The following is a 17,617-nucleotide window of genomic DNA, read 5'->3' on the forward strand; positions in this document are numbered from 1 at the left end:
CGACAGGTGACACCGCCTCCAGCCGTGCACGCAGCAAAGTCTGTGCACTCTAGCCGGACCGCTGACACGCTACAACCTGGACACGGCGTCCTTGGAGAGAGGGTGCTGCTGCCACAGACGTCTAAGTGGAAAACAGCATCTCACTGAGACGCTGTCGCTGTTTCGGGAGCTTGGGCTGTTCGGTAGATCGACATACAATACAGAGGTGGATTCTCCTCGCTTGTCGTTCACGCGAAAGTGCGAATGGTTTTGTTTGTGTCAATCCTGTTGCTTTTTTCTATTTTGGAAACTAAAGAGGAATAGAGTAACGAGAAGATGACGTAGAAGATGACGGGCGTGTTTGATTTGTCCTCTTTTCAGAGGGATATTAGGATTGGTGCCAGAAACGTTGACGATCAGCGACATGCCGTTATCTAGCGGCTCGAAGGAACTTCAACATCTGTATGCGAGTCATCAATCATGCCGAGAGGGATTTTGTTCAAGCCTTCAGCACTGGACTAGATTTCTTGACATTAAAGGCTTCCTGCTGATTTTCCACTGATGATATCGGTGCATTACCCGATGGCTTTCTTTCTCTATTTTCTCTCTTAAACAGCACTACGTGTTCGGCAAATGGGTGCTTTTGTTGAGTCTGATTTTCTAAGCAGTGCCATTGTCGAGCAAAAGCAAATAAATTCCTTTCTTTATGATAGATGGCTCCTGCGTAGACGATCGCATGAGCAAAGTGTGGATGAATACATTGCGGATGGATTGGTAGTTACCCATATCATTAGAAAGAATAGACTTAATCAGGCTTCAGTTGCAAACTGCAGCCATTGATTGAAGGGGTTACATTTTACATGAGAACAAGCTGCCTTTTGTTCGTCCTGTAAACCACCTACTAGTTTTACGGTAACGGTCTTACCGTTGGCAACAGCTCGAAGCTTCTTGAGCAGTTTGACATGGCAGTCCGGCTTGATGGCGGTGGTGACGTACGGCTCACAGCCGGCAGCGTCGAGTAAGGTGTAGTAGTAGAGCAGCCGGCTCTGGTCGCTTCCCTCCACAGTGGGCAGAACATACTTGGTCATGTGGCTGTAAAAGGCCTCGGGGTCGCACTTCAAAGTGTCAAACAGGCCGAGGGACTCGCTCCGGGTTTCAATAGCCTTGGTGGAAAGACTGGATATGGAGGGAGAGGGGGGAGAGAATAAAGCCATGAGAAGGTTTTTTGATTGTTTCCAAACCATGAAGTTTTCACAGGGATATGAACACACAACAATAATACAGCCTATCCCGAGTTCAAAGCTTTTACGTTCGCTGTGTTCAACACCTGCTGTGTGAGATATGTCTTGTCTATGGAAATGACCCATTATGTACACAGGAAGGAAAACACTGAGCAGCAGGTTTCTGGCATCACAAACAGCGGTTTGCTTGAAAAACAAAAAAACAAATTAAGATCCAAGTTGTTCACATAAGCAGAGATAACCACCATGCCGGAGAAAGATATGAGCAACACTGACAAAGACACCATCAAAGGAGGAAGACAACCGGCACTGTAAAATAGTTGGTAGTATAGAAACAGCACTGATCTGAAGGCTTATCACCAAAGACACAGTCCCTCGAAAAGGAAGACGAGGACTTCACAGATTCCCACTGAGAATAGTGAAGAAAAGAAACGAGGAAGACGGAGAGAGAAACGAGAGAGTAAGAACGGGATGTGGAAATACTCAGCGAGCGGAAAACAGTTTCAATTTGCTTTGCGTGTTCAAAAAAGGGAACAGCAGCAGGTGGTCTGAAGAATGAGAGGACAAGTGAGAAGAACACGATCAAAGCACCGGGGAGAACTACGAAACAAAGGTTAAACAAGGGAAGACGCGAAGAATGGAAAAGGAAAAAAGGAGAGCTGGTGGCTGGTTGCTGGTTGCCACCGAGGGGCTCTGAGCAATCAGTGGCTGTCGTTGAGTGCGTTTGTGTGTCTATCCGTTAGAACGGGACGACATCAAAGAGGACAACGGTTCCTTCAGGCTCTCCAGCAGAGCTCCCTGGGAGGCTTTCGCTAATGAAAAGAACACAGACAGCGGCAGCAGACAAGAAGCTCAATAATGTAAATAACACTAATCGTCCTCGCAACAGGGGCTCTAATAAGACCGGAGTCAACTCGAAGAACTAACTCCAAGTAAAGACTCTCTCAGTCACTGCTCCTCTCTCTCTGTGTCCCAACAGCACACAATCACAGTCGGATGTTTCATTATTTAATCACATTCGCACCAAAGTGACTGAGAGCACCAAGGCATGAGAACAATGGCGACAACTTGTCCCGGTAGGACTGTTTGAGTGGTGTTAAAAGTTCTCCTTGGCAAGCGCACACAGGCAGACACACACACACACACACAGCTGTGAATGGCGGATAGCTTTGGCAGAGGGTGTTAACTGTGTTTCTTCAAAGCCAGGTCGTCGCCTCACCTTTGCCTTTCATCTGTCAGTGACGTGTGTTTAGCGCCTCCTCTGTAACTTTCTGTCCCACTGATGAGTTCCCTGGCGCTGCTCACTCGCTCGTGTGTTTCTCTCTCTGTACACACTGCTCCCCTCACTCGATCTCTGTTGCGCTCATGTGGCTGTAAAAACCAGGAGCTTCTCATTTCAATCTTTTCTTGTTGGTTTTTTTCAAAAGCCGGAAAAGAAACCGATTTAATACGGTGGAGTATTCCTCATTCTCTCTCATCCCGCCTCTCCTTCCCCGTCTTACATTACCATATTCTGTTTCTCGTCTCTTCCGCCACGTCTAAAGAAAATCAGGCTGCTTATATTCGTAAATTCAGCTTATTTAACTGCCGTGGTAATCAGACGGACTCTATGGGGGCTTTGGCTGTGTAGTGATAATGATTCAGCGCGTGTCAGTGTTTTGAATTCATGCAAACTTTATTTTTGTTTGTATGATCTGCGCTGCCAATGTGTACAAATGACTGTCCAGTAAGGGGGTTATGAAAGTGTGTGTTGTGCTGTCCAAGACAATAGCGCCCGACAATTTGACTTGACAACAAGAGGCATACAGCCGATTCACTTTTTCTTTTTGAGGCCATTTCTTTCTGCTCATCGCACATTTACGCACACACACGATACACCGATACTTCACACACCATCTGCAAACACACACACACACACACACACACACACACACACACACACACACACACACACACACACACACACACACACACACACACACACACACACACACACACACACACACACACACACACACACACACACACACACACACACACACACACACACTTGATCCTGAGGAAAGAGTCACACAGTAGAGCATACACGGAACTCAAGCAACACATTAAAATCGTTTTTTTTGGTGAAAATGATTATGCAGTTTTGGAAAGGGGGGGGGGGGGTGGAATGAAACTGTGAACACAAACATTACATATCATCAGGTATTGTACGGTGTTTTTTTTATTTTACTGTAAACAGTTGCTTAGTGCAGATGGGAACGTCAATAGTTTCACAGTTATTTGGCCATCAACCAAAAGCACAGGACAAATTTAAATAGAGCAAACTGGTGGACCAACCAACCTAGAGCGCTGCTGCTAGCGCGGCTAAAATTCAGCTTTCACATGTGTTCAATTTAAGGCAAAATAAAATACTTTTATAAGAAACATAATTGCCAAAATCAAGCCTAACTCTAAGTGGTATATGGCAGTTAAGAACAGCGGGTTACATGAGGAGCTGGTGGCATTAATGGACTGACTGCTTTGTTTTAACTGTCAAACTAAATGGCCCAAGTGCCGTGCATGTCCCTGGTATCAGACAAAAGTGTCAACTTGTTTCAATCAGTTCAGTCAACTCGGTGGAGTGGGCCGCTTCAAAGGTCTGGACCCACGCAAGCCACGCATAGACCCCCGCCTCAATGCAGTCAGGAATATTGTACCGTTTTGTTCCACCGACTCCAGTACGAAACCATACGCAGCTGTATCCTTCAGTCCAGCTCCGGCTTTCCCGGCTTCTCCAAGAAGCGTGCCTCCAGTCACGCTCCAGGCTCAAACCTTGCATGAGAGCATCACATCGACAATCCCGACAGTAAGCATCAGAACCAACAGCAGCCGAGCGTCAGAACGTACGGGACTGTTCCTAACCTGTGTGCAGCAGCAGCACGGTCCTCATTCCTGCTTTTTTTAATTCAACTTCCTCACGCATACGCCAATAAGAAGGGCCTCAATTGTAGAAATGATCACTCACTTGCTCATAATTTACAGTTTGCTAAAAGAACAAAATCCAAAATTTGCAACATGGCAGTAAGGAAGAAGTCCATTAAGAGTAAAAGGTGAAACCTTCGGTGACGAGGGGAAGAAGGGGAGCTTTGCTGTGACGGGGGCGACTGCAGTTCACCGTGTTCTTTAAGTATTGATATAATTTGCATGTAAGGTTAAAGTGACTTTAGACAGAGAACAAAGGAGAAGTAAGGTTCAAATTAATTGGTGGATTTCATGAAAAGGAAATGGCTCGAGTTAATTAAGGGGTCTTTGCAACCAGTATATTGGATTCTGGCACCACAGGAATCACAGAGAGTCAATACTTAGCCTTCTTGGAGTGCTTTATATTGATCCAGGACACCATCAACTAAAGGAGCACAACTGGCAAAATGTCACTTTTCAATCAGCCTATTTTGACCACCTGGGAAGCCAAAAAGTTGTGACTGCATGGTGTGCAACACTGCCAGTGTCTGACGTCATTTCAACTTGTATTCACCAGCTGATGCAGTTGGGAAGGCGCTTGTACAGAATTCAAAAAGGTGTCCTCTCCGCCTCTGAGGATTCCTCATTAGGCTCAAAGCAAAACACCTCTTGAGGATGAGTCAGACGGGAAGGTGCCACAGAAGACGATTTATTTCTCATCAACGGGCAAACGCTGATCTGCAATAAAAGCAGCACAAGCGGTCAGCAGCATGAAATGAGGAGCTTGTTTGTTTGAAATGTGTGATGTTTGTTTGGATCAGGTGACTGTGAACCGACGTGGAACACATTATTTGTGTGCTCCCTATACCTGAAGTGATTAAAGTTTCATTGACTCAGCGTATTCATCAACCGAATCCTGACGTGTGCCGAACATCACGGAGGATGTTAGGATGTCTGTGGTGGTAAAACTTTTACAAGACTCAGAGTTCATTTTAGGCGCACAGAAAAAGGCCGTCGCAAAACAGAGAAACAACTCAATTGGCCGGTTACGAAGTAAAAATTGCACACCCTTTTCTGTTTTTGGAAAAGTAATTTTAATGATCTAACAGCTGTCATTAAAATGTCAACAGAACTTCATGTCCCCAAAGACTCCCCACGCACATCTACAGAGCCCTACACGCGGAGCGACCGGCTGCGTTTAGCGGGGCATCGATTCCTCTCAAGAGTTTATTCTGTGTTAATAGGACTGTCTCAGGGACACTCTGGCTCTATCATCCATCTCTCCTTCCTCCATCCATCTGCCCCCTCCCCCCCGCTCACACTGATTCAGTGGGTATTTCTCTGCCTAATGACCTTTCTCTCCAGCCTGCATTCTGTAACACTTAGCGGTGACTGCTCAGCAGCTCTTTCTACTCATTTGACCTGAAGTACATTTATGCATTTTTTTTTCCCATTTGTCAACCCTTTGACCGTTTTATTATTACTGTACGTGCAGATCTTTACAGTGGCATCAGGACTTTTTAAAACAATCTACCCTACTGTACTGCCAGTGCTCGTTCATCGCTGCTCGTAGCTTTAATTACCAACCATATTACTGTGATACCTTTGAGTCGAATGCCGAAAATAAATGAAATACTTTTGCTCCTCTGAAATAGAGTCATGTTTGATCGCCCTAATCGAAAGAAAATAATGAATCAATCTAACTTGTTCATAAAAGCGCGTGAGATTCTGAATCATAATTCCGGTTTTCTCAGCCCGCTCCTGTAGATTCCTCTTGTACAACATCAGGAGGATTCGGGGAGCAGCCCACTGTTCAACCAACGACGACTGCAACTCCCTTCTCGATGGAGCGCCTGCATCTGCCATCGGTACTCCTTCCTTCCTCCAAACCACGGTCAAACTCTTCGTTCCGGCCTGCTCCACCTCTGGATGTTTGGCTGTCCCGTCACTCGGAGCACCTTGCGGTCGCGCCTCTCGGTCAAAGCTCTTCTCTCTTCTGACCCAAATAGTGGAAAGAACTGAAGTCAGGATTCCACAGTCACTGCCCATCTTTCTCCACAGCCTCACTTAGCTGCTGATTTAAGAAGGTTGCACTCCCAATCTCTCACGACATTCAGTTTGTTTGAGTTTGAATGCACTTATTGTAAGCCTCTTTGGACAACAGTGTCTGACTTGTGTTACTTCCTTTACTCCAAGCACCAGCGTCAGACCTGGACTTGATTCCCGGAGCACTGTACTGTGGCTGCTGCTGCTACTAAACCGAATGAGTGAAAGAATGCATCTCCCTACAGGGATCAATAAAAGTTTAAATTCCATCTCACACCTCTTTTCCTTCAATTCTCCCCTCGTCCGTCTGCTCTGTTTATATCCGTCCCCGTGTCCAGCCATCCGTTAAATCAACACGCACATTGCAGATGCCTCTCGGCGAGATGATAGTATGAATATTCTCTTCAGGCATTTGTCATGATCTTGAGATTTTGGTAGAAACTCTCACACACACACACACACACACACACACACACACACACACACACACACACACACACACACACACACACACACACACACACACACACACACACACACACACACACACACACACACACACACACACACACACACACACACACACACACACACAGCAGCTGTGGTCGGGTCTGAAGGAGGAATAGGTTGTAATTTATCGTTAAGTGGAGTCCATAAACCATTTCCCTTATATCAGAATGCGACAGGGGGATATTTATCACAGATGCACACACGTGTGCGCACAAACACGCACACACACACACACACACACACACACCTGCTGAAAAGGCATTGTATCAAAACAAGGAAAAGGTGCAGAGCTAGTCAGTTCCCTAGCTATAAAGTCCGAGAGCAAATAGATTATGGAAATAGACTGACACACTCACGTCCTCTCTCCCTCTAAAACACAAGCACTCACATACGAACACATATTCACAACATGTTTGATTTACCCTGGGGGTGCCATGAGTCGGCTTTTTATGGGGGCGGGGTTTGTCGTAACTCCGAGGCTGTGTTGCTACTTAAATTCACTTTGTTACACAGCACTTTTCAGACTTCTAAATAGAGGACAAGGACATGTGCACATACTAAACTTAATAAGACATGAGAATACAGAAGCAGTCACCAGCAGTATGCGTTTCTTTGTCAAAAAACAAATGCATTTAGGAGCATTTCTCGTGCACATTGACTGACGAAATATTTCAAACTGATGAGATGCTCAGGGAGAGGTTATGTGAGGGTGTTTTCCTTTGTGTGTGTGTGTGTGTGTGCGCATGTACCCGCTGTCTGTAAAGAGGAACTCGAGGTGAGTCATGTAGACCTCCCACAGAGGAACACTGTAGCGCTTAGCCAGAGACAGAGCGATTCCGTACACGTCGTCCTGCAGTGTCCTAATCACATGTAGAGAGGAGAAAAGTAGCATCAGATTTCATCGCATGAGTTTGCTTTTGTTTTTCATGTCAGATTACTGACTCAAAGTTCAGTCATTCAGTCAGAGCAACATGGCAAAGACGGTATATTGTCCACTCCCTCCTTACTCTGTGAGGCCAAGGATGGTCTCCTTCTTGTAGCCGGCGTCGGAGCTGAAGCGCTGGACGTCCACTCCGCGGCCGAGCCCCTGCAACACCTGGGCCTGGGTGAAGTCCCTCAGGCGCTCGTTGTACACATGCAGCTGGCCGATCAACTTCTGTTGCTCCTCCGGCCAATCCGAATACGCAGACACATGGTGCGTGACCAATCGAATGAGCTCCTTTGGGTCAGCCTATGAAAGGGGGAATAAATCTCATGTTTACTCACCAAATGCTGCCGAATGTGTTATTTCACGCTGGCTGCCTCACAGGGTAATAGTATATGAAGAGGACATTTGTGCTAAAAGCCCAGTTTAGTAATCCTGAGAATTACTATAACGTATTACACGATCCTCTGAATAAAAGCACAGAAAGACTGAAGGTGCAAATCTCTGGTCCTTTGCTGTGGGAGAGTATTTACATATCGGCTCCTGATTTTGAAAAATAAAATCTTTACCATGCCTGCCAGCATGATTTTTTATATAATTAAGAAGATGTTTTACATAATGTTAAATATGCTAAATGTTGAATTATCTTGTGAAGAATATATCGGGTTTGGTCTCAAGTTTCTGTCGTCCTCTTCAATTTAGGGGAACGCTAAATATATATATATATATATATATATATATATATATATATATATATATGCTTTAACCTTTGACTAATTAAAGCAATAGTATAATATTCCCAAAATCCAAAACACACAAAATACACACAAATAAGAAAGCATGACAAATCAAGCTAAATCTTTCCACATCTTGACAAAACAATGGAAATTATGTGGTAATGCGATTGAAATATGGTATTCACGTTAATTTTACACAACACACACACACCACACAAGTATCATGTTTCCATCTGCCGCCGGTCTTCATCTCTTCAGTTGAGTGGGAGCTTGAGGGCCATTTTATGCTTCATCGTGGTGTACCAAGCACTTTGTCACACGCACACTTTTTTACCTCTGCCAAGCGTTACAGAGTTACGTTTGTCTGGTCCTGTTTGTTCCTCTCTGTATATAATTTAACTGAACATCCAGTACGGAGAACAATAAGTGATCCGTTTTTACCTTTATTAGCTTTCAAATGCAGTTCCTACTCATAGAGCGATACAGGAAGTGCGCCACACTGTACGAACCATGAATAAACTGCCCTGAAGGCTTCCTCATTAAACTGCGTGACACGCTGGGGTTCAAACAACCTGCACTGCGTGGTATCTGAACCTTTCACAGGTCTTTTGCTGCTTTGCAGTGGCAAACTAATGAAGCCACTTTCAGAAATGGCTGTAATTTAAAAAAAATAGGCAGCAAAAGGTAGCGGAAGACAAATGTACCCTGGCTTTACTTCTATAACTTCTAAAATGTTGCTTCCAGGAAGACAGTGACTGAGTCGCCCCATTTAAATCAGCCAACTCAATATACCGGTGTGCCTTTTTTCCTACGCGCCTGAAAAATATGGGTAAATGTACCAGGAACCATAATTGCTACCGGGACTCAGGCCTATGGGGAATTTGACGGTGGCCACACATTTATGATTGAGAATGTCATGTGCGGGGAGCGGTAGGTGAATGTTGCATCTGTCCCATTAACCTCTGCTCTAATTAAATGAGCTCCGGAATTTAGTTTTTGGCATCTTATACGTTGTTGCCCAGCAGGATGAGGTGGTTCATCTGTTGATCTTATTTGCATAAGGTAATTATGGCTGCTGGAAATGTGTGAGCTTGAAAACGGAGGGGGTGTGTGTGTGTGTGTCTATCTCTTCCTGCTCTCAGCATGTCTCTGTGTGTGTGTGTGTGTGTGTGTGTGTGTGTGTGTGTGTGTGTGTGTGTGTGTGTGTGTGTGTGTGTGTGTGTGCGGGTCTTTAGATGTGGCTTTGGCAGCAGACCTGGTGGCAGTTGAAAAGCAGGACAGGAGGGAGGGAGAGAGGAGAAGAGTTAGAAAGAGCAGAATATTCAAAGTGTCGAGAGTCAGAGGGGGAGGAAATAAGCCAGGAGATTGGAGCATGGAAAGTAATGCAGGGGAGGGGGGGGGGGAGTAGGGTGGTATTTGTTAATGCTGGTATCATTTAAAAAATTCAGACAAGGAAGAATGACACAGAGGGACATAGGGAGAGAGAAGAAAGTCTGCTGGAACTGTGATGGACGGGCCGATGTTTGAAGAATGTTATTGAAATGAGTCTTTCATGACCAAACTCTATTTGCTGTCTCTCTCCCACCCTGTCTGTCAATCATCTACAACACTTTGTCCTTTCAGCTAGCTGGATTAAATGTTCCATAACCTCTCCCAACATGGTTTTCCCCGCCTCTCCCCGTTACCGACCAATCCCTGAAATCCTTCCTCTTTCGAAATAAGTATTTCTTTGCGATCCCATTTAGTCTTCAAATTAAGCAAAGACAACATTCCGCATTCCTCATTTTCTCTTCATCTCATATCATTGCTTGCTTATTTAATTTCAAAGTATGTTAAAAAGCCACTTCTAGTCTGATGTATAAATGTATGTGATGTTGCTCCCCTTTTAGCTCTTCTCTCCACGCTCCCCCCTCCTTCCTGTGATGCCGCTTAAGCGGGAACGGTGTAAAAATTATTTTTTTTAAAGTCTACGTCTCGGTCTCAAATCTTTTCATCCACGCTTGCTCTCTCATTTCACTCCTAACGTCCCTTGTTACTGGGTTTCAGTCGCAGCCCTGCACCCATTTAATCTCCTTTATAGGAATCATAGGAACTAAATCTTAATATGACACAAGCAGCGTTCCGCCTGTGATTGCGAACAATATGTAAATATTTGATGGACTGCTAACATCATCAAAAGATACATTGATGTCAACATGTTGTACGTGTATTCACAGATTAGACTCCTCATTTCAGGCATTGTTGTACTTTTCAAAAAGAACACCGTATTGTAATAAATCCAGGAAACATCGCAGCTGCTAAGAAAAGAACAAAGGTGAAAGATTTACAGCCGCGCTAGCAGAATAAATTCATATTAATTGCAAGAGTGTTACAATCAAAACAGACCATGTGTTTTAAAAGGTGAGTGGGGGGGTTGAACTCTGTTACATTCTCAGCATAATTATTATTCTGTGTTTGTGTTGCCGTCACATCATCAATGCCCCTCAGTTTCAAACACATTGTCTCTTTGAGTGGTAAGGAACACACAGAGGTTACATGAATTCCCCATCTCGCGTGTTCGCTAACGATCCTAATGAGTTATGTTTGTATCATGCCTAACACGTCGCCATACAGTCAGTGGCCTCATTAGCACTAATTCATACAGTACAGCATGTGCACATTATTAGGCGGGCTGATCGCTCCATAAACAAGCTCTGCTGCACTGCGGGTCATAATACACCATGAAGGGGACTGATCACAAGAAGACTGCAAAGACACGGACGGGAGGAACGACTTAGCACAATCAACCCCAGTGCATAGAATCAAAAGGTTTAGAGAGACTACATATCGTCTCAAACCGGCGCCTTCATCTGCAACAGTGCATTACGAGTTCATATTTGTCTAATCGGGCTCTTTCTGCAGCTCTCCTGCTCCACGGAGCTCCCGTGGGTAAAATATAGACCGCTAATGATCGTGGTACAAGAGCTCAATTTGTACAAGTAGAGGAGAGCAAAGTCATTGAGTCTGCCGTGCTTTTCCTTTGACGGGGCAGTGATTCGGTCCAACTCATTATTACAATCAATTCAACAACGGGGAGTTGGCGCAGTCGTCCAAGGTCGGACACACGCAATGTGAAATGTCACCAGATGCCGTTTCATCATGTGAACTCGATGCGATGAGGGAAACACTTTCATCTTTGCTCCCAAAACAAGTTCTGTCTGCTGAGTGCTGCGCTAAATCTGTGCGCTTTATTTTTCCAGTCTGAAAAAAACCAGTGTTTAGATTTCCAACAGATGTATGTACTTAATAAAGGTACAAATATTATTTCCAATTCACTGACTCAGTGCAGAGCACCTAACAATAATTGGTGGGCTTTTATTACAAAGGGAAACATCAGGATGAGATGTTCAAAGAGCTAAGAGCAGTTGTTCTGCATGATGTACTCTACAGTCATGCTGTGTGTGTGTGTGTGTGTGTGTGTGTGTGTGTGTGTGTGTGTCCATAGCCCGGTTGTGCATGCTTTCAATGCGCCTTTGCTTGTGTGCACCAAGAGTGCGAGTGATCAATACTCAGTGAGAGAATGGCGACTGCAGGCGAAGATAAATGGTGCGATTGAAAAATCTCAATCTCTTTACTCAGCACATTGCTGAACACTGGCGGCACATTCACAGCTACAACTATGCGAAGCGCCAGGATTCTGACACACAGACACACACGAGTACAGGTAAACAGACCCTCACACGTCCATGAGCACGGGCTATTGTGCAATACTGTGTAAATACCACCAGCAGAACAATTACGGTAAAGAGCGCCTCTTTGTCGCAAACGAGCACTTTAGTCAGAATAATGAAAACGTCCGGTGCGAGCAAGAGGAAATCGGCTCATTATGCCTCGGGGAATAATGGAAACCGAGCATCCGTGTCATTGAGCGCGGTGCTGCTCCGGTATGCCTGGGAGCCGCACTCATCACTTAGACCTGAGAGTCCATAGTGGGCTGCAGGGTCCGTTTGTTGTACTGCTCTGTAACCAGAGGCGCCTATCTATGTTCCCGAGCTCCTATGTTCCAGACTGTAGACGTTGACGCATGTATGAATGTTTTTTTAACCATTCAAATTACATTTGAAAAGTCCATCTTGCTTCATAATTTTGCAATTTGAATTGCAAAGATAGGCCTGAGCAATGACGTACAATAACAACCCTGGACCGACTACAGGAGCTGACGAAATAGCTACAAAATGAAATCATGCACAAGCATCACAAGACCTGAGGACTTAACTGTTAGTGTAATATTGTGAGAGCTGAGAGATATTAGGGTGACGCGGGGCTTATTTTTCCAGACTGAACAAAAAAAATTTGCTAAATGTGACTAAATCAGCCTCAAGTTAATCACAGATTTTGGTAAATGTACTCGGTAAATATTTGAAAATAGCATTTAAGGGATTGAGGTGAAGTCAGAGCGGTAGAGTAAAGAGAACGAGAGGGTTTTAAATGAAGGATCACTTTCAATTTGTTACGAATCGGTTCATTTTCTTAATCATCGTCACCAAAGGATGACTCAGGTCTGGGAACGAGGCAAATTTCACAACAACAACAACAAAAAATAGTCCAGGGAAACTCGCAACGTCATGTCTTTTCCACGATTATCCAATTTGGAGGTAAAATCAAATGAGAATGTCAGACATAACGCCCTCATTCATTCCATCAAGCACGCTGAAAATGCAGTTTGGCAGCAGTTGTGTTTTCTCTTCCATGTATGTTTGGATACCCAGATATCAGTGATTATTAACTCGGTGATCATCGTGTTGAGACTTCCGTCTCACACCTGTCAGTTCCAAAGGATTCCTCAAAATCAAACCGAGGTATCTGCTGCAAACCTTCATGGTCTTGTTTCTTTACAGTCACCGTTACTGCATGTTGTAAAGTTCTGGTCATATGTTTATCAGCATAAATGTCAAAAATAACTCATGTATGTGTGAGTGTGTATGTGCTGAATAGACGAGGTAAATAACATGTCAACAACGACGATTGATGCATTGGTAAAACATTCCTGAAGGTACATATTACTGTAGGAGTCAGGAGTCGTGGCAGCATACATTTTTACAATGTTTATCATATGTGACATTTATGAATAAGTACTGTATGTGTGTGTTTTTAATGAAATTGACCTTAGGTTTCAATGTTTTCTTAGCAGGCAGCGTCGGCGCCAAAAACCCGTTATTTCTCCAGAACAGTGAGGGAACGTTGATTGATGCTTTCAAACCCCTCAGAGAGTTGCGTTCCTATTTGCGACCGAATGGCTTCGGAGTCTTGAGTGTTTGGCGTCTTATTGCTTGGGTACGAAATTATGCGACAGCGACAAGAGAACCGAAAAAGCGTGAGCGCTATAGAGGCAGTGTTGCTGCTCCTCAAGTGGAGAGTGGGAAACACTTAGGGACATCTTCACACACACAACGCACACACATGTTAGCCTGCAGTTACACGTAACACACTACACACCAACAAAAGCATGCACACGAACAATTCTACATGTAGAAAAACTATTGTAAAACACACGCTTGTGTATGTAACATGTTATTCTCCCCCGAACCCGAACTTGCAAAGCAAGCACGTGCGAGATACTTCGATACGGGCACCCTGTCATACATATCTGCAATAACATATCACACGCCATGCAACGTGCGCCCTTAAAAAAATAAGAGAAAGCGAGAGAGCTCAAGAAAGCACAAGAGAATTGTATTAAATATGCAGAGTCAAGATAGTATTGTGGACGGTGAGGCCCGAGATTTGACAAGAGCGAGACACGTCTATGGAGGGGGAAATAATCTGAAGAGTGTAGGAGGAGGAACGACAGCAGAAAGAAGCCTGCGGAGACAACGTAAAAGCAGAACTGTCACGCCAACAAAGCAATTCATTAAGCTGGCAGAGGAAAAATAAATAAGGAAACAGAAAGGAAACAGCAGGAGCACACACACTGGGGGAGAAAACGACGGTGGATGAGGAGAACGAAGACGAGGGTAAAAGGGTTGAAAGGTTTTCTTCCCTCTAAAAGTTGCCACTACCTCATCAATAAGAGCGAAGTGAAGGCAAGACCTGGAACACAACGATAACAAGCTGGAAGAACACACTGAAGAGGGAAAATGGAAGGAAATGGCCGATGATGAAAGAAAACAAGAAGAGCTAAAAATGAAGGTACTGCCAAAGTGTAGAGCGGAGGAGGGAAAGTGGTATATATTTTTAAGTTAATGGATTTGAACTTCACGTTAAGCAGGAGGTTGAGGAGTGATTACTGCCATTAGGTTGCAGGGAGCATGTGTGTGTGTGTGTGGGGATGAGCATGTGGCGTTGAGTAGAACTTGTTGATGTGTGTGTGTGTGCGCGTGTGTGAGCGCGTGTTTTTGTGCACAGTTCTGACCTTGAATGTCAACTGGGATACACTTATCCACTTCTTCTGCTGGCCTCTTTCCCTCTTCCGTTTTATGATTTCAACATTTTACCTTCACTTCCTCCACCGAGGCTAAAGCCCACGAGAGCCACAGTCCACTCAAGGAAAAGGTCAGAACCAGTTCTTCTTTTTATTCTCCACCTCATCACCCCCGCCGCCACTCTCCTCCTCTTCCCCTTCCCACTCGTATGTTCGGATCTTTTGCCCACCTCTGCATTGTACCCAATACCTCCATTCACACAACCACCCACACACAGAATTGGTATTCTTTGCTAACCTGGTAGAGAGCGTGGTTCTTGTCCTTGAGGCAAGGTATGAGGAGAGAATAGATCTGCAGGGAGTAGTAGTACGCAGCCAGCTGGAGCGACAGGGCAGAACGACACTGTTTCTCAAAACACCTGTTGGCATCCAGTACCTGCATAGACACGGATGGAAACACATGAATAAGAAAGTATGCAAGTGGTGGGAAATGTACTTTATTCCAATAGTTAATCCACTGAACTCACAATAACGTCCAAAAGCAGTTCAAAATAAAAGTCCAAAATGCAGCGGACCAGCAGACTCTGAGCTCATCGTGTCAGTAACGTCAGTCTAATCCGGGGGGAGTTAACAAACTCTCCAAGAAATATCTACCGGTATGTCATATCCACTCCAGCAGTTTAGTGTTTCACTGGAGACGTGTGCTGAGACTCACGAGGGATCTCACTCCCTCCACTTGAATCTACTGCAGTAGAGTTTCTCCGTCTTATATTTCATTTTCTCAGCGATCAAAAGACATGCACTGCTCCTCTGACAGCTGGGAGAAGATGGACAAGGGCCACATATGTCACTCAGCAGCATCACGCGGTGCCTTTTAAGAGCGACTTTGATTTGACACACTGATGATGCAAACTGTGTAACACAATAGCTCATCTAGAAGGGTGAGGAACATGGACTCCCTCTGCCAGAGTCTCACTAAAATACAGTCGCACTTATATCATCAGAGTCTTTTTGTATGTGCCTAAAATGAAGCTGTGTGTGTGTGTGTGTGTGTGTGTGTGTGTGTGTGTGTGTGTGTGTGTGTGGCCACCTACCTGAGGCAGAGCCAGTAAGTAGGATAGAGCCAGCATCATGTCCCTGGGAAACGCATCGTTGGCCAGCTGCAGCAAAACTGGAAAGGGATGGAGAGGGGGGGAGAGAGAGAGAGGGGAAAGAAAAGACTTTAACTAAAGCACTGAGGATTAGCAACCAACCCCCCCCCCCTCTTGGACGAGTTTCATCCCACGTTTGTTGAATACAGACGACAATGGCTGTCAGAGCACACCTCTCTGTGGGCCAGACAAAAGAGAGGGAAGGTAAGACTAGAGGGTGCTGAGAAGAAAAAGGGGGGAACACAGAGTCAAGAAGAGTCATTTCTTATTTCATTATTCAAAGAGTCAGGACATGCCCACTTCTAATAAGTGCTCTCCAGATGAGTCCAAACGTCATCTGAGTGCACTTTAAAGTTGAATCTCCTGCCTGAATGCCAAATTACTCTATGCGTATTGACTGCGAAGTTTGATCATAGGAATCCTAAAATACCGTTTAACTGGTTCTGACTCGTCCACTGATCTGGCAGAGAAGGACATGTCGACTGTGAATAAGTAGTTTGTGACTAAAGGTCATACTGTCGTAGTGTACCCGACTGTTTTGTACAAACAGAAAAATGGACACGGAAACTTTGGAATGCTACCGCCGACTATGCCGAGCACTGCTAAGCATAACGCCTCACAAAGAGAACAAAAAGTGTTTTTACAATCATCCGAACGTCACTCGATGAGCTTTAATGTTCTGCAGCTGTGCACTGCACTTCCATTTACTTTCTGCATTGCATTGTGGGACACGGTATGCATCGACACGCTCACGACACGCTCGAACAATCAAGTACACTTGATGTAAAGCCCTATTTGCAGGGGACCGGTACCACCGAGGGACATAATGGGATTTAGAAATCGCCCCCCCACATCTCTGTTTTGTGCGGCGCATTCGCTCGGGATAAAGGAAGCATTTTAATCAAATTTACTGACATTATCCTCCATGTATGATGCCAAGGCTTTGTGTAACATCCGCTTAAATTAAAAATAGTATACTATATGATATTTATGTTTAATACTATAATACTATTTTATTATTTAGGCCTATTTATACTCACAAAGACCTCTTGCTGTGAAGCATCATTTAATTGCAAATGCAGCCTCCATACGTCTCAACCAGGAAAGAGGCAGAAAAAAAAAAAGGACCCTAAATCACCAAGATGCCGATTTTTTAACGGGACTGATATTATCAGACAACCTCTGTGTTTTTACTTGACAAACTACAGATTCGCACAGGTTTAAGATCACAGACGGCCTCCGCAATTCTTACAAATTACTTGAGGTCCCCATGTGATACTAGTCCTATGCGAATAAGGCATAACACACACTGAAAAACTGCTGAGAGTTAGTATGGAATATGGAATTGGGACACAACCCATGTTTTTGGAGTCCCTAAGGCTGATGGGATTTGTAGTCTCGAGGGGGCTTTGGGCACGGGGATGGACTTTTGTCCACTGCTTGCCTCGAGGCCACAACAGGCAAACACAAGGACGCACAGAGCGGAGAAAAGTAGAGCATGGACACTGGAGAAAGGCGGGGTGGGGGGGGGGGGACGCATTCTGTCGAACAGAATGCACACAAATATTCATATGTGCACAGGCCATTACCTGACATATACAGTTGGAGGTTCAGTGTGAGAGCCGGGGGCGGACTGATGCGCCAGCTTAAAGAGCCATAACAGCTATCTTAAGCAGAGTGCCCACCCT

General features: G+C 44.7%; 1 protein-coding gene across 1 annotated transcript in view; it reads right to left on the reverse strand.

Annotated features, from left to right (window-relative positions):
* The window catches only part of nbas (NBAS subunit of NRZ tethering complex), a gene marked incomplete at its 5' end in the record, with an annotated part of 121,992 nt that overhangs the window by 41,968 nt on the left and 62,407 nt on the right, over positions 1–17,617 (reverse strand). Inside the window, 5 exons of the mRNA XM_079291210.1 lie at positions 905–1,155; positions 7,466–7,576; positions 7,724–7,947; positions 15,077–15,214; positions 15,873–15,949. Of these exons, the coding sequence (XP_079147336.1) occupies positions 905–1,155; positions 7,466–7,576; positions 7,724–7,947; positions 15,077–15,214; positions 15,873–15,949 (801 nt within the window). The remainder of the gene's footprint in view (positions 1–904; positions 1,156–7,465; positions 7,577–7,723; positions 7,948–15,076; positions 15,215–15,872; positions 15,950–17,617) is intronic.

Source organism: Melanostigma gelatinosum (genome assembly GCF_949748355.1).
Source record: "Melanostigma gelatinosum genome assembly, chromosome: 19".
NCBI classification, from domain to species: Eukaryota; Metazoa; Chordata; class Actinopteri; order Perciformes; family Zoarcidae; genus Melanostigma; species Melanostigma gelatinosum.